Source organism: Hylaeus volcanicus, chromosome 1 (assembly GCF_026283585.1).
Source record: "Hylaeus volcanicus isolate JK05 chromosome 1, UHH_iyHylVolc1.0_haploid, whole genome shotgun sequence".
NCBI lineage: Eukaryota > Metazoa > Arthropoda > Insecta > Hymenoptera > Colletidae > Hylaeus > Hylaeus volcanicus.
In genome coordinates this window covers 13,719,769-13,741,590 of record NC_071976.1, presented here as the reverse complement: position 1 = coordinate 13,741,590, position 21,822 = coordinate 13,719,769, and the positions used below count along the sequence as shown (strand labels likewise).

Below are 21,822 nucleotides of genomic sequence, written 5' to 3'. Positions count from 1 at the left end.
AAGAGGGCGCAAGTCATTTCTTCGATCGTTTACACACAGTGGCTCGATCCGTTTATTAAATTAAACCTCCAACTGCTAATAACTTATGAAATTTGCTAGTATGAGGCACTATGTTATCAACCATTAAAAAGACTGTCGTAATCTCTTTAAATGTTTACGTTTTGAAAATGTTCGCAATGTTTATTTAAAAGGACTCAATATTTTACCAACTAGTAGCTTATCGGCATTTTTGTCACTTCAACCAATATTTTGTCATTTATTCCTGAGATAGTATTGTATGGTCAGCCCGTCATTCTACGAATTATTAAAATTATGTAAATATTAATCGCAAACGATTTTAATAGATAAAATCAATATTGTAAGATACTATAGTATCATTATAGTAACATTATAATGTTGTCAAAATGTTGTTTTTCGTACATGTTACAATAAAGGCACTCGGTATGCAGAGATCGATTAGACACATGTAACTGTTGTTTGTTTATATGTAAATGCAAATCTATCTTAACACTTTACATCGAGTGATAGCATTTTGAAATATAATTAAATTTCATAAGAATTTTCATTTTGATAACATTAGTATTATACGATTATATATATTTATTTTATCTATCAGTATCGTTTTCTTAATTCATATAATAATGGGAGCATACGATGCAATACTATCAATAACAGATAAACTTGGCATGGCAAAGCCGGTAATAAGCTATCGATCGGTAAGGTGTTAAAAATCTATCGTAAATCTGTTTAAATAAACATTGCGAGTAATTTCAAAATGTAAACGTCTAAAGTGAATATGATATTCTTTATAATGGTTTCACGTCTATATCTAATATATTTGAATTGTTTACTTATGCTAAATTTGCATGAATACCATAACAATCCCATAAACAATCGAATTATATAACGTTGCTTCTTAAGCTGTATATACAAACCATGACTTTTCAAATAATATTTTATTAAGAAATGGTACAAAATTTAAGGAGATCAAAATCTTACTTAATCTACTGCTGATAAACACTACTAACCGTTTCACCTGCAAACCAGAAGATGAATAAAATGAAAATGATTTTTAAGCACCTGCAATCTGTAAACTTGAGTGATAAACAAATTATAAACAGGAAATTTTTTTCTGTTAATGTAAACCAAACAATCCGATACTGATTAAATAACGACCTCTTTTTAATATAACTTATCCATTCATTCTTATCAATATTACCCAAAATTGTTACAAATTTGCGTCAGAACTGCGGTAGGATCTGGAAAAAAAAGAAATAACCCACAGTTATAGTTTAATCTTTATTTTTGTTGAAATAAGACTTTTATACTTCTGTAGGTATGAATAGTATACGTTTATACGTGAATGTGTATGTATGTATGTGTGCTTGTGTACGTGTAGCCGTGTACATATGTACACATGTATACAATTCAAAAAACGGACGTTCTAAAGTCTAAAAAGGAGTCTTAACATAAGTCTCCGTGTTCCATTTACAATGGAACAACTTGTCTGTAACTGTATCAAAATCGTTCTTTCAGCTGGACAATCGTGCGCACTAAATTAATTTTGTTTACATACAACCAGTTTAGTTATTATTATCGTTAACGTTCTTATTGCAGTCGCACTCATGTATATGCGAATAAGAAATAAACGAATTATTTTTCTTAATACTAATCATTTCAAGATATTTGAATGACTAAATGGAAATAAAACTTCGAAAAAAACCAAATTTACATAATTTTATTATTATCAATTACTATACTTATGATTATATCATTATATATATTATATATCATATATATATATATATATATATATTACATATACTACATAATTTTATTATATTATGATATATAATATATCGTTGCGAAAACTGCTCACGAGAGTCCAGATAACGAACGATAACAAGGATCGCTCATTTTTGGACCACATTGCAAGCAACAATTGTAGTATGCTTTCTTAGTTGTAAATATGTAAAATCTAAAAGAACGGTTCTGTCCAGATCTCCCTGTTTTATACAGTGTGAAAAAATCCTAACGTATTTTTATCTTACCGTGAACTGAATTTTCATCTTTGTCTTTGTTTCTTGTCTCCGCGTAGACTTTAAGCCACTTTTAAACGTTCAAGCGATTGTTTCGAGGTTATCGACAATGGGTAATAGGATATCTTATTAATAAAGAGATAATGAGAACATTCTAATGACTGAATAACAGCCAATGAGAGGAGTCTTCAAGAGAGGAATTTAATACTTAGTCTTGGTAATTTATTAAATTATAAGCAATAGTTAAAATCTGAAAAACTTTAGTTACTTAGAGACACGCCTTTTCAGGTGTTTTAACTAATGTACGTAAAGAAATAGACAAGGCTGTGTATGTTAAACATAAGTTTAACACGCTTGCTCACCTTAACAATTACTTGTGCTACTGGCGAAAGTCCATCTACCACCTCGGTCGATCGGCTTCATTTCGTATATTTTGAAATGCAATTTTTTTATTTTGTTTTTATTTCCATAATAAAATATTGCGTACGTTTCGTAGACACCTATAAGGTCGCGAATCTCACAAAATCATGTTACCATAACGCGGGAAGACGCACCGTAGAAGAATTTAGCGCGCCACGATGAAAGAACAAATTACAGAATGGCAAAAAAGTGCCAATAACTGTATATATCGAAATACGAGATAAACGGCAATTCGTATATGTATAGGTTATTCCTTACGAACAATGGAATTTCCCGTTTCTAGAAGAAACTATTTTAAAATTTTTCTTGTAAAAAGGCCTCGTGAAGTTATATTCGTATCCTAGCTGAAAATCTTGAAAGCAAATCTTTAAATGCGCGAACATTATTAGAAAATAGTATTTCTCGAGAAAATTTTCAATTATTTCGTTCTATTTCTTTATAAATTTCAAATTCGATTTATTTAATTATTACTGTCTGTTTAACCACTAAAGTAACGCAAAAAAAATTCGTTCTCTTTTTATAATGTTGTGAACATCACTGTTTTAATAGATAAAATGCGACGATCGAGGAAGAATGTCAATTACAATGATACTATATGTTAGTATATTATATTATATTGCTCCGTGCCACTTACGACGAACATAATAGCGGGTGCAAATAAACTAAAGATGTGTTTGTTACAATAAACGTACACGCACGTACGCACGCGCTATGTAAACGGAGATGTTAATCTATTTGTAGCTAGAATAGTTCGTAAAATCCAGGTTCATCATCACAGAAAAGCTATATTATATATACACATACGCCTATTTACATACATGTTTTGTAAAACGTTGCATGCACGAACGCGCATTAATTATAAGAGAATAGGGGGAAAACTATATTGAAACGGCTAATCGAGCACGGTTGGCTCGTTATTCGATTAATCTCACTTTTTGTCTTTGTTTGACCCAAAACTAATACAAAAACGCTCGTTTTAACTAATACAAAGACGACAATGCGCACTCTCGTTGTTTAGATTTAATTAATAGTAAAATTATTAGAAGGCTGAAAGTATTTAATTACGAATCCATAATTGAAGTTGTACTTCAACAAATATCTCAATAACACATAATTATAGTAATATCTTTGGCGTTATTTTCAAATAACCTGTCAGATGTTACGCGTAACCGAGTGAATAAATTCACGCTGAAAGGAACATTTTTAATTAAAAAGAAGAAAAGAAAAAGTATATCGAAGAATGATACAAAACAACATAATTTATTCTATGTGGAAAGAAAAAACTTTGGCTGAACATTCATCGACTTATCATTTTTATCGTTCACAATTATCCTGAGATTCAAACTGTTTTCAATTGTTAATGATTGAAGATATAAACGAAAGTCGTTCACCATGTATTCGTAGATCGTTCGACCCATTGCTATCATCGAGCATCGTGTTGTCTTAATTTGTACATTATATTCTAATAATAACTAATCGCAAATCTCTGTATTGTGTTTGAAAATTTGGTAATATTAACCGATTCTTGTTAAAAGTCTTGTTTAACGTTATAGTATGACCATTGATTAAACGTAATACGATATGGTAGTGACTTTGCTGAATTTACGCGCAAGCATAAGTTTTTTTTCATGGGTCGGTTGCAATGAGATTTTTCATCGCGGTTGATATCATTGTTAACAACTGATACTCGCGTCTACATTATAAACGGTAGTAGTTGTTTCTTTTTACCAATTTTTGTGAAAATCTTAAGATTCACATTTCGAAATAAAAATACCCTTTAACGATAAGATTAAGGATGTACAAAGACATTGCGTTTTTTTTGTTGGTCAGTTACTTCACGTGTCGAATCCCTTTGTTATCCCGCACGTGTACATACTCTCCTACTCTAAGAAGGAATCAGGAACGTTTAATTAAATGTAAAAACACGTAATTGTTTCGGAGCGACTCGAGGAAAAAGGGTGCCGTTGCGATAATTCGAAAAATTAATTATACATCGGTGAATTGCAATTCCTTGGGTGGAAATATTATTTCCATAAATTCCGTTGAATAATACACAATCGGGCGTGTCGGCGACATTTTTCCTCCCTTGAAAGGATCGGCAAGCCTCGGCTAATTTAAACGCTGTTCACGTTTGAAAAATCATTATCGGTCTCTTCTTTCTTCGATCCATTCACGCATCTTCGGTATAGATTAATTAAAGGCATCGCCAGCAGCAGCACTCCGCTTAACGCAATGAACAAACCGGCCAAGTAAAACGACAAATCGTACGTCCCCGTGATATCGTACAGCCAACCTGAAACAATCGAAATACGTTCGCAATATGACGTGTTACTAGCTCCACAAAAAGTGGTGTTAAAGGAATATTTCTTTCTTTAGGCTAATTTTGTGATTTTTTTTGCACTTGACGTAAACTTTTGAAATTTGGAACGTTTATTTGTACATGTATGTATAAGACTTTGTTAAATTTACACTTGTGCTGCTCAATTTCTTTCGAAGTTACGTACAGTAATTTACGTCATGTTAAATGGAACCGATCCAGAATATTAAGAGGATACTCTACTTTTTTTTAAAGGCCAAAGTACTTGGTATACTCTTTTGAAGTTTGGGACGTTTATTCGTACACATATAAACAAGATTCTATTGAATTTACAGTCGTCCTGATTAATCTGTTTCGAAGTTACAAACAATATTCCAGGTCATTCCAAACGAAACGATTCAACAAATATATGAATCCGTCCTAATGATGCTGAACCAATGAAAAGTGATTTTGTTTTAATCGTTATGAACGTGGTTATAGTGTGAATTAGGAAAAAGGTAATAAAAGAAAACATGAAAAATGGCGGCACTTTAAACTTATGTCTTCAATTTCTTCACACAATTTATATAATACACTAACCGTAAAAAAAAACGGGAAACTATTTTAAAACGTCATAACTCCGAGAGTTTTCAACCGATCTTCAGGAAACTTCATGGGTTTGGTTTTGAAGTGTCCTCTGGGTGTGTGCAAAGTTGCATTGACGAGGGTTGATGAGAAAGGGTTAATTCACCCCCCTAAAGGGGTAATGCAGAAAAACGGCACTTCAGAAGGGTCCAGGGACGACGGAAGGTGGTGAAAAAATCAAAAAAACCTTTGGGGCGACTCTGTTTGATGCCCCCTACAAAATGCACCCCTTGAAATCGCTCTCGGACAAACCCACCCCCCTAAAATCCACAATTTTTGGACGGCCCATTTACTACTCTTTCAAAGTTGCGCCGATTTGACAACGAAAGCGGGATTAAAAAAATCTGATTTTTTGGGGATCTGTTAATAAAGCATTCGCGCGTCCGAATCCGCGAACGGAGGGTTACTCGTTCACTCTGCAGATGGGCCTGAAGTTGGAAGCGAGTTTTTAAAAATATCGACATTTTCGAATTTTATTTCCATTCACGCGGGAAAAAGATATGAAAACTGTGTCGCACCGATGCCCTGGACTGTTGGACATGTGATCCACGCAACAAAACAACGTTCCAACCCATACACTTGGGGGTGAACCACCGCTACCTCTGCCCCTCTCCCTTCAGCTCTGGTGGCAGTTTTCGAAACGGGACCTTTTCGGCATTCATCCTTAACGTATCGAGAACAAACAGGGTGAATTTCATCGCCCTCCGATGTGTGGAAGTGCTCCATTACGAAGGGGGTTGAAAATTTGCGAGCTGTTCCCCCCCCCCCCCCCAAAGGGTGCCTATGGGGTGCACGGTATGAGCGATAGCATTTTCTGGATCAGGGGAGTCCAGAGAATGCATTGAGCCCAAAATCGAGACTGTCGTCCAAAAATTGTGGATTTTAGGGGGGGTGAGGTGTTGTGAGGGGTGGGTTTGTCCGAGAGCGATTTCAAGGGGTGCATTTTGTAGGGGGCATCAAACAGAGTCGCCCCAAAGGTTTTTTTGATTTTTTCACCACCTTCCGTCGTCCCTGGACCCTTCTGAAGTGCCGTTTTTCTGCATTACCCCTTTAGGGGGGTGAATTAACCCTTTCTTATCAACCCTCGTCAATGCAACTTTGCACACACCCAGAGGACACTTCAAAACTAAACCTCACGAAGTTTCCCGAAGATCGGTTGAAAACTCTCGGAGTTATGATGTTTTAAAATAGTGTCCCGTTTTTTTTTACGGCTAGTATACTTTTAGTGATGCGAAAAAACAATACTTTTTAAAACATCTTTAAGTATCTTATGTACATAAAAATAATTTGGTATAAATATTTTAGAGATCTTAATTTAAGTAACAAGAATATAAAAAAGGATCTATTGTTTGACCTAGAAAAGAAAGAGTATGGTCGTAAAACAGAGTTTTGTTTTATCGAGTGATGAATTGGGTCACCTTTAGTTCAGGAAATAAATTATTACGTGAAATTTAATTTTAGAGTCATGATTAAAGTATACATACGTATACTTAACATTGAACAAAAGTGAAAGGTATACTAATTTTTGGGGACATTGAATCGTAGGCTTAAAAAAAAATAAGCGACAGATATCGAAATCACTCATTAAGGAAATGATTTTTAATTCGACTGTATATGGATGTCATTTGTATTAGAATTATTTAAATAAATAAGAAAGCGGTGACTATCAGACAAAAAGAGATTTTTCATTCATTCAAACTAGAACTTCGCTTTACCAGAATTTTGTTAGTCTTGCGATAATAGAACTCGAGATTTATTAATTAAACGTCGACTTACTCGAACCATGTAACTTCAAAGCTATGCTATGTATGATCGTATAATTCATAGAGGTTTCGAGTTGCCGTGGGGAGTGCACTGATAATTGATCCTGCTACCTCCCGACCTTTGACGAACACTAACGTCATTAAGCATGTGTATTACGTATAATAAGTCGAACACGGATGAACGCCTATATCCATCTCCGACTTATGACACGTAATAGTGTGAAATACAATTTCCTCGTAATTAAATTAAGTAATATGCATACGTATAATAAAATTGACCGAATCATCTCACGTCGACTCTCTTGCCCAACGAAATCATTTTAAGGGCGCACGACATCGTCAATCTCTTTTACGAACTGATTTCTTTTCGTCCATTTCTTGAAAAATGCAGATTTCAAGAATTTTGTTTCAAATTTTGAGAAGGAAATCACTGGATTCGTAAAGTTATAGTCTTGAGCGTGGTATTGCTACAGAATTTATTATTTCAATCTACAACATTTATACTACTAACATTTATAGTCTTCGGAGAATCTATCCATCAAAATTGGTATATCATACTAAAATTGTAACAAAAGTGTGTTAACTTTTTTGGAAACAATTTCATCCTTAAATTTTGAGGGAATTTCGCAGATTAGTGCATTTCTTAAAAGGAGCCAGAAAATCTTTCTATACAAATTGGTACATTATACTAAAAGTAGCTGTGCCTCGCGGTTTCACCCGCGTAGAATACTAATATCGCAACCCTTTTTTACCCCCTTAGGGCTTTCTTATTCCTTGTACACATCATAAAGGAAAGCTTTCTATGTTTAAGGGTTTAGCCTAGGCGTTGATTGTAATCAGCAAGGGCTTCATTCTTATATATGTATAGAAAAGATAATAATAGAAAGTGTGTGTAAAATTTAAAATAAAAATCTTCTATACTTTTTTGAATAAAAAGTCTTGATACAATTTCGCAGACCTGTGTAATTCTTAAAAGATACCACAGAATATCAATGAACGCCGACTGCCACATCTATGTTGTCAGATTCCTTTCCTTAGTTGAACCCTTTCAATACTAGCGACGCTTATAGTAGTACAGCTATACATACTGCTCGTGATATGTTATCAGTAGAGATTCCTACTTCACGTGTATCGAAATACCCAGGTACACGGGTAATTAATGGATCCGTGTTACGATCCATTATCCAAACACGATATAATATCGATTAATTTTAATTATTAACAAGACAAGCGTAGAATTGGAAAAAGATTTTTCTACTGTGTAACATCGTGGTCTGTAGAATTTACATTACACGAATAATTAAAATTAATCGATATTATATCGTGTTTGGTACCATTTTCATCAGTATAACATCAGGAATTCAGTAGTGCAATTTATTTCTTTAAATTTTATAAAACACAACAAAAAATGAACATACCATGACAAACATTTTACACTTTAATGCTCGGACCCTTTGAGGTCCGTCGTGAGTTAAAATCGGCACACGTGCGCTTTGGATGGTTCAACCCTTGGTTTATGGCTTTCAGTGATCACTTGATTTCACTTCATATGCATCGTATTATTACGGGAGTAACGTCGATGGATTCCTTACGTTTTCCTGATGAAAACGCTGCTAAACACTATGTAAATCGGACTATTTTTAACGAAGATAGACAAAAAGCGTGCAAATCATTTTTTCCGTATAATTTCCTTCTAAATAATCCGAATTGTATCCTGTCTGGTACCATTCTCATCGGGATAACATAAGGAATCGATTGGTAATACATCCGTTAAGATCCGATAAGAAATACGGAAAATGATGGTCGACCTTCTTTGAGTCTAGTTTGCTACGTCCCTCTTATGATACCATTGTTGCCTGGCGGCGGACTAACATGTGTACTCGGAAAACCTTGAAATCATTCGAGTTGCCCGGTTCTTTCGGGTCGCTTGGTTTTTTCGGACCGCTCGGTTCTATTCGGGTAGCTTGAAAAATTCAAGGTACTTGGTTTCTTCGGGTAGCTTGAATCTTTCAAGCTACTCGGTTTTTTCAAGTACTCGACTCGGGTTGGAAATCGGGTCCCAGTTTGACTCGGCTTGAAAGCCGCTTGAATATTCGGTCTTTCCGACAGCTCTAATCTCTTTCTTTATTTCTCATTTCATGTTGAACATTTAAATTTGTTACAACAAGACTTTCTGCCATGCGTTATGTGTGCTTTTGAAAACTTAAGGGACTGAATCTGGTATTGTAATATAATAAATTGTGTAAATTATTTGTAAATAACACACACAAACCTTATTTTACTTGCAAATTAATGTAGAACTTAAAATAAAACTACATTTGTCTTTTATTACACTAAGCATAGAGTCTACAATATACATAATGTGTCTGAAGCCAGATATAGGAAAGACACCAGCTTCAGTCCTTTAAGTTTCCAAAAGCATACAGAATGCATGGCAGGATGTCTCACTGCAAGAAATTTAAATGTTAAAGATGAAGCGAGAAATGAAAAAAAGAAATCAACTGTTTGTAACGCATAATTTATTGTATTAGAATAAAGTTCAGAAGTACGCAGACCGCGTGGCAGAAAGTCTTGTTACAAGAAATTCGAATGTTAAAGATGAAGCGAGAAATGAAAAAAGAAATCCACTATTTGTAACGCACAATTTATCGTATTGCAATATCAGTTTCAGTCGTTAGAATTTTCAAAAGTACACACAATGCATGGCAGAAAGTTTTGTTGCAAGAAATTTAAATAATGAGAAAATGAACAGAGATCCACTATTTGTAACACATAATTTATTGTATTACAATAATATAGAAAAAGAGAGCTCAGACTTAGTCCTTTAATTTCTCAAAAGCACCCACGACACATGACAGAAAGTCTTGTTGCATTTAAATGTTACTGATAAAGTGATTACATTTTTTCTTTAATAAATTTCTTGCAATGAGATTTCCTGCAATACGTTCCGCGTACATTTGAAACCTTAAAGGATTCAAACTGGTCTCCCATTTTCTATTATTTGAAGTCATTCACTATAGAAATTATCTATGTAAAAAGAAGTGAGATCCCCATAAAAAACTTAAAAGAAGTAAAAAAATTACGCCAAGTACATGAAAAAGTGAAGGACTTAAAGAGTAAATATAAAAAAATAGAAGATCCCCTTAAAAAAATTCAAGAAAGTAGAAAAAGAAGTGAAATCGAAATGAGCAGCCAGTACATGAAGGTCCTTTCCAGTAAAGTGCAAGGTGACACTGTGTAACATAATATCAAATTCGGTGCTTTCCAACTATGCGCAGCTAAAATGCTGTGTTCAACAGTGCAAACATTCAGACCCTAATGACAACTCATGTAAACTGACTGCTACGTACTTTGACAGTGAAATGAAGAAGCTAAATAGTGTATCAACCACAAACTGAGACTGTTTAGACATTTGCCTAGATGTCCATGGTCTGGAAGTCAAATGCTTGGCGTGGCCTGGCAAAGCATTCTCAGATCATCAATACCCATTCTTTCTCTGTCGCAGTCTTTCACATAATTAGACACAGACTTTCAATTTAAAACTTTGACAACGGCCAGGCAAGGTCAAGGTTTTGATGAATAAGCATTATTTTAAAATGTAAAATAATGGAAATGTACTCATATTGTCAGCGTTTTAAATTGACAAATTGTGTGAAAGTCTGCGACAGAGAAAGAATGGGTATTGATGATCTGAGAATGCTTTGCCAGGCCACGCCAAGCATTTGACTTCCAGACCACGGACATCTAGGCAAATTTTTAAACAGTCTCAGTTTGTGGTTGATACACTATTTAGCTTCTTCATTTCACTGTCAAAGTACGTAGCAGTCAGTTTACATGAGTTGTCATTAGGGTCTGAATGTTTGCACTGTTGAACACAGCATTTTAGCTGCGCATAGTTGGAAAGCACCGAATTTGATATTATGTTACACAGTGTCACCTTGCACTTTACTGGAAAGGACCTTCATGTACTGGCTGCTCATTTCGATTTCACTTCTTTTTCTACTTTCTTGAATTTTTTTAAGGGGATCTTCTATTTTTTTATATTTACTCTTTAAGTCCTTCACTTTTTCATGTACTTGGCGTAATTTTTTTACTTCTTTTAAGTTTTTTATGGGGATCTCACTTCTTTTTACATAGATAATTTCTATAGTGAATGACTTCAAATAATAGAAAATGGGAGACCAGTTTGAATCCTTTAAGGTTTCAAATGTACGCGGAACGTATTGCAGGAAATCTCATTGCAAGAAATTTATTAAAGAAAAAATGTAATCACTTTATCAGTAACATTTAAATGCAACAAGACTTTCTGTCATGTGTCGTGGGTGCTTTTGAGAAATTAAAGGACTAAGTCTGAGCTCTCTTTTTCTATATTATTGTAATACAATAAATTATGTGTTACAAATAGTGGATCTCTGTTCATTTTCTCATTATTTAAATTTCTTGCAACAAAACTTTCTGCCATGCATTGTGTGTACTTTTGAAAATTCTAACGACTGAAACTGATATTGCAATACGATAAATTGTGCGTTACAAATAGTGGATTTCTTTTTTCATTTCTCGCTTCATCTTTAACATTCGAATTTCTTGTAACAAGACTTTCTGCCACGCGGTCTGCGTACTTCTGAACTTTATTCTAATACAATAAATTATGCGTTACAAACAGTTGATTTCTTTTTTTCATTTCTCGCTTCATCTTTAACATTTAAATTTCTTGCAGTGAGACATCCTGCCATGCATTCTGTATGCTTTTGGAAACTTAAAGGACTGAAGCTGGTGTCTTTCCTATATCTGGCTTCAGACACATTATGTATATTGTAGACTCTATGCTTAGTGTAATAAAAGACAAATGTAGTTTTATTTTAAGTTCTACATTAATTTGCAAGTAAAATAAGGTTTGTGTGTGTTATTTACAAATAATTTACACAATTTATTATATTACAATACCAGATTCAGTCCCTTAAGTTTTCAAAAGCACACATAACGCATGGCAGAAAGTCTTGTTGTAACAAATTTAAATGTTAAAAATGAAGTATGAAATGGAAAAAGAGGGCCACTATTTCTAACGCACAATTTGTTATATTATAATACCAGTTTCAGTCTTTTATGTTTCCAAAGTACACACAACGCATCGCAAAATATCTTGTTGCTAGAAATTGAAATGTTCAACATGAAATGAGAAATAAAGAAAGAGATCCACTATGTGTACCGCACAATGTATTGTATTGGAATAAAATTCATAAGTATACACAACGCGTGGCAGAAAATCTTGTTGTAACAAATTTAAATGTTAATAATAAAGTGGGAAAATGTACAAAGAGATCCACTATTGGTAACGCACAATTTATTGTATTATAATTCCAGTTTCAGTCCTTTAAGTTTTCAAAAGTACGCACAATGCATGTCAGAAAGTCTTGTTGCAAGAAACCAAAATGTCACAAATCCAAACTGACAGTTACAGGTTAGAAATGAACGAGCGGCATGAGTGACAGCCATATTACAAAAGCTTATGTGCGATTTGCATAAGAAAAATGCCTTTAGATTTAGAAAATACAGCAAGCGTGAGGACATATTAATGTCAGAAGTTTCGGGTTAGGTTGGAATCGCGTTTTCTCGAGGAAAAGATACGCGGTAGCGCTAGCGCCAGGCACATACGGGGAGGCTATTTTTTCATGTACTTGGGTGTCGAGACGCTACCTGCGTCTCTAGATAAATAGACTTCGAACGTTTATTAGAATTCATATTTTTATATACATAAATGGAGGAACAGAAACTTAAGTGAAAATATGATGTTTTTTCTAAATGTTGTAACGTGTATTTATATTTTATATTTTATATATTTATGCATTTGTTCACATCCTTGTACATCTTTGTATCTTCATTTAATATCCGCAGTCTAATGAAGCAAAGACAAAGAAAAGTCATTTAAAAGAAGAAGTAGTGAATAATAGTAAAAAGAAAGTAAAAAGAAGTCAACGTAATCTTTTCAAAAAGTCTCTAGTAAAATGAAATCAACGCAATCTTTTAAAAAAAACTCGAACTGTGAGGTCGAAATGTTTGAGTAAATTTAAATACTAGTTTGTAGCAGACTATTTTTTGTCTTCAAATTAGATTTATATCCCCTAAGTAATCGTCTACATAGATCTTCATCATGATTAGAAATTTAGGAGATCCAGCAGATTTTGTAGAAAGTGAAGGAAATAAAAAATGTATTAAGGCCATTGACGAGTTATTCCCCCACAACGTTTGTCTACTCTTCTATCTATCCCAGTGTTTTTCAAACTTTGAACGAAGAAAGATATGGATAACATGAAGAATTCTTTATATATTTGCAATATAGAGAGTTATAAGTATGAATAAATTATTTATTAATAGGACAGTTTTGCAGGCACTTAATTTCACCAGAAATTGCCTCTAAATAATTTTGAATGTTTAACGAGTCAAAGGATCAAACAAATGTTTTGATGTGTATACTTCGAATGCAGAAACTCTTTTTTTTTGGAGCACGCCCTTTAATAAGTTTGCAAACCGCTGATTTACCGTATCTTCGCGCAAACTCACAGATATATTGTATGTATACAAGCTCTTCATCTCTCAAACAGAGAGACAAGCTGACAGCGTAAGACAGTCCACTTGTGGAGCCCCTTATGCGGCTTTCTTACTTTGTTCCCCTTTGCATATCATGTTAAATTTCCATGAGCAGCTCACATAAGGGTAACTTGAATAATTTCGTGACACTAAGAAATTTTTATTTCTATTTTTGAGATATTACTAAAAAAAAAATTATGTACAGGTAAACTTGATTCCATGTGAGCAATGTAGGAATAGACCATAATATGAAATTATTCGAGTTTCCCCTGTGAAGTAACACAAGTTAACGTCACTGTACTACAGTAATAAATAAAGTTGAGGAAATCCCTTGAGCCACGGAGCTTGTGGTGCTAGGCAACAATGACATGAGATAATATGATCACCTAAACCTGTCGTTTATATTTAAAAATAGAATAAAAAATGATTGGGGCAAGAATGTAAAGACGTAACATTTCGTCTCTAACATTTGTCTCTTGGAACGAAATATTTTTCTTTATAATTGTTCTTTGGTGACCTTGCATGACTTTCGACTTAAGATTCAATTTCCTATTAGAAGCAAATTAAACAAAAAAATGTATCTTTCCACTGGAAAACAATTTAACTTTTTTGAAATACCCTTGAAGTTACCATCTAGAATTAACAAGCATTACTATGCTAGACTCACCACGAAACCAAGCAATTTCTGTGTCAATCACTCCTTTCTATCTCTAAAAATAAACGAGTCACCCAGGTGACCTGTCTTAAGTGCCCCGCCCTATATGTATAGCAATCGTATCTGATGTGATTGGCAGTTAGGAAAGCGACCTTGAACGGCCAATTCTTCTAATCATAGTTCACCTAAGAAAAGATTAGGAGGGTCTCATACACTAAACGTTAAAAATAAGTTGATTTATCCTGTTTACACAAACTTAAGGTTTTATAAATAGAATATGGAAAATGAGGACGGTAAGACAGCGTGTTTTTTTATCCAAGTAGTTCGGACAACATATTTCGTCTATAAATATATAATTCTTTAAGAAAAGAAGATACTCCGTCGATGAAAAGTTTCCGACTACTTCGATATTCGTGGAAAATTCACAAATTAATGAAAAATAGGTGGTAAGTTCGTATAAAAGTTCGTATTTTAACATTTAATCATAGATTGGTGTATCGAAATACAACAAATTACAAATATTTAAAAAATATTTAAAGTTTCAAAACTCCCTATTAAAAAGTAATTAAAAAATAATTTGTAACGTTCCATTGAAAAAACAATTTAAAGGTCTTCAAATGTTCTTCACGTCCTTTCCATTAATTTGCGAATCTTGCAAGCTCTGAAATAGTTGCTATCAAAAATATTCCAACAATTCAAAAAGAAACGTCTTTTTACAATGTTCTAGAGTGGGAGTCTACCTTGATAAACGAGTTCCGTTAATGAATTGATAGTTTGCGTTCACTATGTGCATAATTACGAGTTGGTTGAAAATATCAGCGAATTCATTTCACTCTTACCAGCTAACGGGGGGCCCATGAGATTGGCAACACCCTGAACCAAAAGCAGCAGTCCGTACGCGTTCGTGAACCTATCCAAAGTGATTAAATCGACGAGGATGATGCTGGTGAGACTGTAGTTGGCTCCAATGAATAATCCAAAAGCACCAGATATCGCGCACAAAGTGTAATAACTGCTGACCACCATAGGTATTAAAGCTGTAACCGCACCGCAAAAAGCCATACAAACTGCGTACACAACGGATGCGTTCACCCATGCTCTGTCACCTGCCCAGCCAAGTAGAATCTGAAAAATAAGCATGCAGTTACCTTTTAATTTTTAAACGCTTGGTGGTATCTCGAATTGAATTAAGGGGAGAAACTACCTTGGACGCGTAAAATTTATAGCTATATTTAACAATTTTTGTTTCGAAAACCATTGATTCCATAGAAGAGCTGTTTGCTGGGGTTAATTATACATACAAAGTACTTCGTTATGAAATGGTTAAATATTTCATGTGTGGGTAAAAATATCAAAAACATGTTTTTACAAAAGTTATTTGGTCAAAATAGACTAATTATATATTATAAATAATTTTGTTGTGATTACAGTGTAATGGGTCAAATTTGAAAAACAAATTAATTTTTTAAAATGGAACCCTACATATCTATATCTATAATAGCATTTGCTTAGCCAAATTCATCGACCTATAATACGTGGTCATTTATTGTAATATAAAGCCTTAAATTTCCAGTTGGTAAAAAAAGGATAGAGCATCTTTATTCCTTCATTCCATCTTTTATTCATTACTTCTTTCTAATAATTAATAAAATTAGTTTAGATATTACCACTAATGATAAATACATAAGAACTATTACAATATGCACGACACATTGCATTTTAACTACCAAGATCAGATGAGGCCGAAGGTGTAGTTCCTGAGGAATCAATAGCGGAGGGATCAATTTTCCAAGCATTATTTCCATGTTAACCTCACCACCGCATCCCTCGGATAACCCTTGCGTGACGTAAATTCAGGGTCAAAGGGAGTTTACAATCAAATGAGATCAAGGAGGGTGAATGGATCTGTTGTATTGCGTCATTGAGTGACCTAAGACGAGCTTGACGTAATAAGAACATTTAGGAAGGTTCCCGATTTAACGAAGTCATCAATCTTATATGTGTCATCGATCTGTTCGTTATTTATGAAAAGAATGCTCCACATTTGGCGTGTCTTAGTTAAATTACAAGATCTTAAATTTCGCAAATTTTAAGTTACTTTAAAGGGGTAGTCGTTTTTGACCACTTTCGAAACAATTTTCATGATCTTTTTCAAGCCAAAGTACTTGACATAAGCTTTTGAAATTTGGTATGCTTATTTATATTTATATGTGTTGAATTTATTTAACATTTTTATAAAAATAATTGAAATCATAAATATACATAAAAATTAAGAAATGAAGTGAAAAATCTTTCAAAATTGATATCAATAAATTCAATCAAATAATTCAGATATATATATAGAATATAATTAAATCAATTATTGATAAAAAGTAATAAATTACTTTTGGAAGTGGATATCAATACGTTTTATCAAATTTGAAGAAATTATGGATTTAAGGGTGCATTTTTCACAAAAACAATTTTCCTTCTAAGACATTTTTTCATATCATGAACGGAAATATTTATGGTTAAGTCAAATGGGTCACTCTATAGAACGTGGAATTTTAGATGAAAGATACATATCGATTGGTGGATAATGGCACCGGTAAATTCAAATACGTTGAAATAATAATAGAACTAGGGAATAAACCGCTCTGGTATTTAAATTTTTAAAAAATTTTATTTACACCGACGAGCATCCTTTTCTGAAATTATGCCTCGGTGAACCAGCAAGTGGAAGTAACCACTCTTTGGTGACCGATAAACAGCAGCGAAGCGAACTAATATTGGAACACATAAAGGAACAAAGTAATGGATCGAAGAAGAGAACTCGTTCAACAATGAACATCGCTATTTGGAATTATCGACATGTCGGAAAATTGACAAGCCAATGTTAAGCAACGTGAAGCACAATACGTGTGTCTATCGCTTGATTTTAAGGTAACCGTATCTTCAGTTATATTATAGTTTCGCGATTGCCGTTTCCATCGATAGAATTCGAGTAAAAAGACAAAAATTTTAAGCAAACTTATTAACTTAGCGTTATTGCCCCTAAGAATATTTGAACACGGGGAATAAGATAATTCTAATTCATCAAATTGGCAGAAGTATTAGGTACATAAACTTTTCGGATTTCCTGCACAATTCTGAGAGATTTTTGACTTCTTTCTTAATTTTTACATATATTTATGAGTCCAATTATTTGTATAAAATGTTCAATGTTAATAAATTCAATACTTACACTTTTAGTACCATTGATTAATTTATCAATGAGAAAATATGTTTATATCGAAACTTTTAACTGTTAACAATACACGGAAATGTTATAAAAGAAACCTAATGCCTTAAAAAACAAAATATTGCATCCTATATTATCTTGTATGAGCAGCGACATTTAGAAAATAAATATAACGCATCAGCGTAACGAAAACTTCTCTAGCGAAATACGTATATTTTTTTTATTATATTAATATTTGTATTTTTTATGCAACTCTAAGTACCGCAAGTTTAGGTTTTTATATGTCTTATTTTGGTACGATGACATTTTTTTAAACGGCTGTGCATTTTACTAGCTTTTGTACTAAGGAAACTAATTAGTTTCGCTTCACTGTTCTAACTTGAACTTGGTTCAAGTTATCGTGTCCACCGCAAAATCATTTATTTTTCAGGCGCTCCACTAAATTGTCTGCCAAACCGCCATTTGTTTTAAAAAATGAGAAAAATAAAAAATGATTTTCTAGTCGAATACTTATGCAATACATTAATGTACTTCAATGTAAACAAAATCTTGTTATCACTTCAATAAAAATTCTTGGAAAAGCCTAAAAATTCGGGTGAGCAATGTGGCGTAACCCTTTAAATAACCTTGAAGATTTATTTGTATTATCGCGTTTTCATATGGTATCACGATTGATCCAATAACATTCAAGAAAAATATTCCTTCCAAATTACTCTCAACTGAAACCTAATTATTCCCATTCGTTACGAATCGTCAACACGTCAAGGTGTTAAAGTTCTCAAACAAGAATTACCAATTCGACGTTCGGTAAAGGAGATAATACGTGAAATTGTTTCTTACCTCGCCGCCCATATTGGAGATCCCGATCACCGATATCAGGATGGAGGCATCGGTCTGGCTAAACCCCATCTCGATAGCGTTGTCCGTGAGGTAGACGTAAGGTACGTCGTACCACGTGTGCAAGAGAAAATTACTGATGGCGAATAGCAAGAAACGCGAGTCGGCGAAGTGCGAGAAGTCGAGCATATCGACGACGAGGTCCCAGAACTCCCAGAGACCGGCGTACCAAACGAGTTTTGTCTTCGCGATAGTGGTCATCGAATTTCTATAAATATCAGGACAACTGGAGGCCCTTAGCCGGTATCGGTGTATATTCAACATGGCACCTCGGTAGGTAAGACTGTGCCTATGCATTCTAATGTCCTTCAGATAAGCAGTGGGTAGCCTTCTCGTGTGCTCGAGGGTGCTGGACCTTCTCAGAGTGGTATCGAGATTGATCTTTTTCAACCACCACAAACGCCACGCGGCGTCCGCTTGCTGCTGAAGAGTCTGATCGTCGTTCGGCGAGACCTTGTCCTTGTTCTCGCCATCCTTCAGTTCCGACAATGAGCTAGGCGTGGGCACGAACCTCGCCGACGGTGTGCTAAGCTGCTCGTGAAGTGCCCCGGAATCGCTGAAGCTTCTCGACGATATTAGAAGGCTCGGATAATTTTGCAGCAAGACGTTGTATACGTTTTTCCGTGTACTCAACAATTCCAGCACCTCCAAGGGAACCTTCTCCCCGTTTTTAACAAAAGTTGGCAGGCTCACCAGACTGGAGAACAATTTTTCTCCGTCTTCCTCCTCTTGAAGGCGAAGATTCTCCATTATCGCTAGAGTGTTCAGCGAACTGTTGGCGGATATCGAATCGACGCTGGAACTTTGTACCCTGGTTCTCTTTTTCTCGCGAATTTTCCTCCTCTCCTCGGTTTTCGCTTTCGCTCTCGTAGTGGTCCATTCGAGGTCTCTCATCAGACACCCGCACACGGCTAGGTTCAAGAACAAACCAGCCAAAATTAGGGTCGTTCCTCGCCAACCGTACTCGGCGAGCAGGTATTGCGTGACAGGTGCGAAAATGAACGTCCCGATGCCGCTACCGCACACGGACAAGCCTGTTGCAAAGGACCTCTTCTTGTCGAAGTAGTAAGCAACGATGACAACGGCCGCCACGAAGCATAGGGACAAACCGAAACCAGCGAGAATGCCAAAAGTGAATATCAAAACTTCCATCGAGTTGGCGTAAGAACTTATCACGAAGCCCGTGGTGGCTAGAATACTGCCCGCTATAGTGACTCTTCGGCAACCGTACCTATCCGTCATGAAGCTAGCCACCGGGCCCGATAGCAACGGCATCGCCATGAACAGGCTGCCGATCCAAGCGGTCTTGGACTTCCCCTCGCCGAAGTAGTTTAAAAACTCGACGAAGATCACGCCGAAAGAGAACGTGATACCGTCCGCGATAAGGTTAACCATAAAAGAGGCTGCGACCACCACCCAGCCCCAGCCTCCGTCGGGTGGCGTCGCTTCGCAGAGTTGCCCTAAACTAGTATTATCCTCGGAGCTGCTGGTAGCCGAGGTGGGAATCGAAGGGCTTGGCTGCGATCTATCCTCGCGGGAGTATTGCTTCTTCGAATCTTTATTGAATTTCACGTGATGCTGTTGCTTGTCTTCCCTCAGCGATTTCCCGTTAACGAGCTTCTCGGTGCTGTTCTCGGATGACGAGCGATTCTTCGACGACAAAATCCTCGTAGGCGAATCGAAGATCGAGTTCCTATCCGTGAGAACGTTCTTGCGTTTCTGCGGACTGGAACCATCCTCCTTGTACAGGCTGTCCGATTTTTTCACGGACTTCTGCGAGTATTCCTTCAGTTCTTGTCTCGCTTCTTGGCGTATCCTCGAGCCAGGCACATCGTAACTGTTGTACGTTTTCTCTAAACAATTCTGCTCCTCCTCGTCCTCCGACTTCTCGCTGACCACGTCGTTCTCGTAACTCTGATCGTTCAACGTCTTCAATTGTTCCTCGACGAGGATCCCGATCTGATCGGATTTCTTCCTGTGCCGCTGAGCGTCCTTGGCGAAATTCAATTCCACCGAGGTTGCCTCGTCGCCTTTCCGCGATTCCGTTCTACGCGGTATCTCCTGCGGAGTTTTGTGCCCCGTGGAGCGTCTCCTCTCAATCAAAAATTCCTCGTCGCCGTTTCTCGCCGCAATCTCGCCATTCTTCAAATCGGCACGCAACGCTGCGTCGTTGTGATCGATACTTCTGGTGATCTCCGTTTTTATCGTGTCATTCGATTGGGTCAGCTTCTCCTCACCGTTGAACCTGGCCCACTCGGCCATGATGATGATACCAAGTGATATAAGGAGGGCCCTGATGTTTAGGCGCGGTCGTACAAAAGCCAACGCGACGACATGGAACTCCACTTCTTCTATTTCTTCTTCTTGATCTTTTATTTTCTACTCGAAATGATTCCGTTCGTTTACTCTTGATCAACAAAGAAACTCGTCTTTCGGTTACCCCCCCCCCTCTCTCTCTCTCTCTGACACGAACGAGAATATTCGTTGTTTTTCGTTTTTCTTCTCTTTATGCTCTGTTTTCTCTCTTCTGTATTTCCCGCAGCACTCGATACACGCGCGCACCGCTACAAAAAAGTTACAACGCACGAATAACCACGACGTACGGACCGATCCGGAACCGGTCTAGTTTCGTCCTTGACTTGAACAACGGTAAGCACGGCCACTCGTACAGCTGTCTGGTGAACTGACGGCGTAACGGCAACAGCGATGCTGAGGACGTGGACGATTTAAAGTTCTTTGAAGGCTGATAAATCGCACCTGGACCGCCACCATCGCAAACGTGGCCCAGGATGCACGAAGTCTTCCTTCTTCTCGGGCCCTGGTCAATCGGAACCGCCTCCTCCTCCGCGAAACGATCGTCAACCCAGGCACCCATACGGCGAACGGTACAGTTTCGGCGCTTGCGGTGTATTCTAGGGGCAAAATAATAATGCGTTTGTGTAATCGACAATCAATTCAAGGAGTACTCGCGGGAATGAGCAGAATTCTTATTTCAATAAAAGTCTCGAGTTCCAAATAAAAGATAAACAGAAAAAACTATTTGATACTGGTTAGGAAATAAATTATAATTAAAAGATTTCTTTTTTGTTTTTACCAGTTTCGGGGACTAAATAGTATCATTTCACAATTTCGTGTAACTATAATCGATGGAATGATACTAAATATTTGTATAACCATCCGGAGGTAATGGTATTGTAAAAATAATAGTGCCTCGGTGTTATCGATAATCAGTTAAAGGAGTACTCACGAAGGATGAGCAAAATTCTTATTTAGATAAACGTCTCGAACTACAAGTATAAGAT

At 35.9% G+C, this 21,822-nt stretch overlaps 1 protein-coding gene across 2 annotated transcripts in view; it reads right to left on the bottom strand.

Annotated features, from left to right (window-relative positions):
* Positions 1-2,968: 2,968 nt before the first annotated feature.
* LOC128884629 (uncharacterized) overlaps positions 2,969-21,822 on the bottom strand; it is a 77,958-nt gene continuing 59,104 nt past the window's right edge. For both annotated transcript variants that reach the window (XM_054138133.1, XM_054138132.1), the window contains 3 exons: positions 18,464-21,432; positions 15,243-15,528; positions 2,969-4,752 (listed from right to left, as the gene is read on the bottom strand). In XM_054138133.1, coding sequence (XP_053994108.1) covers positions 4,574-4,752; positions 15,243-15,528; positions 18,464-20,782 — 2,784 coding nt within the window. In that variant the 5' untranslated portion in view covers positions 20,783-21,432 and the 3' untranslated portion in view covers positions 2,969-4,573. The remainder of the gene's footprint in view (positions 4,753-15,242; positions 15,529-18,463; positions 21,433-21,822) is intronic.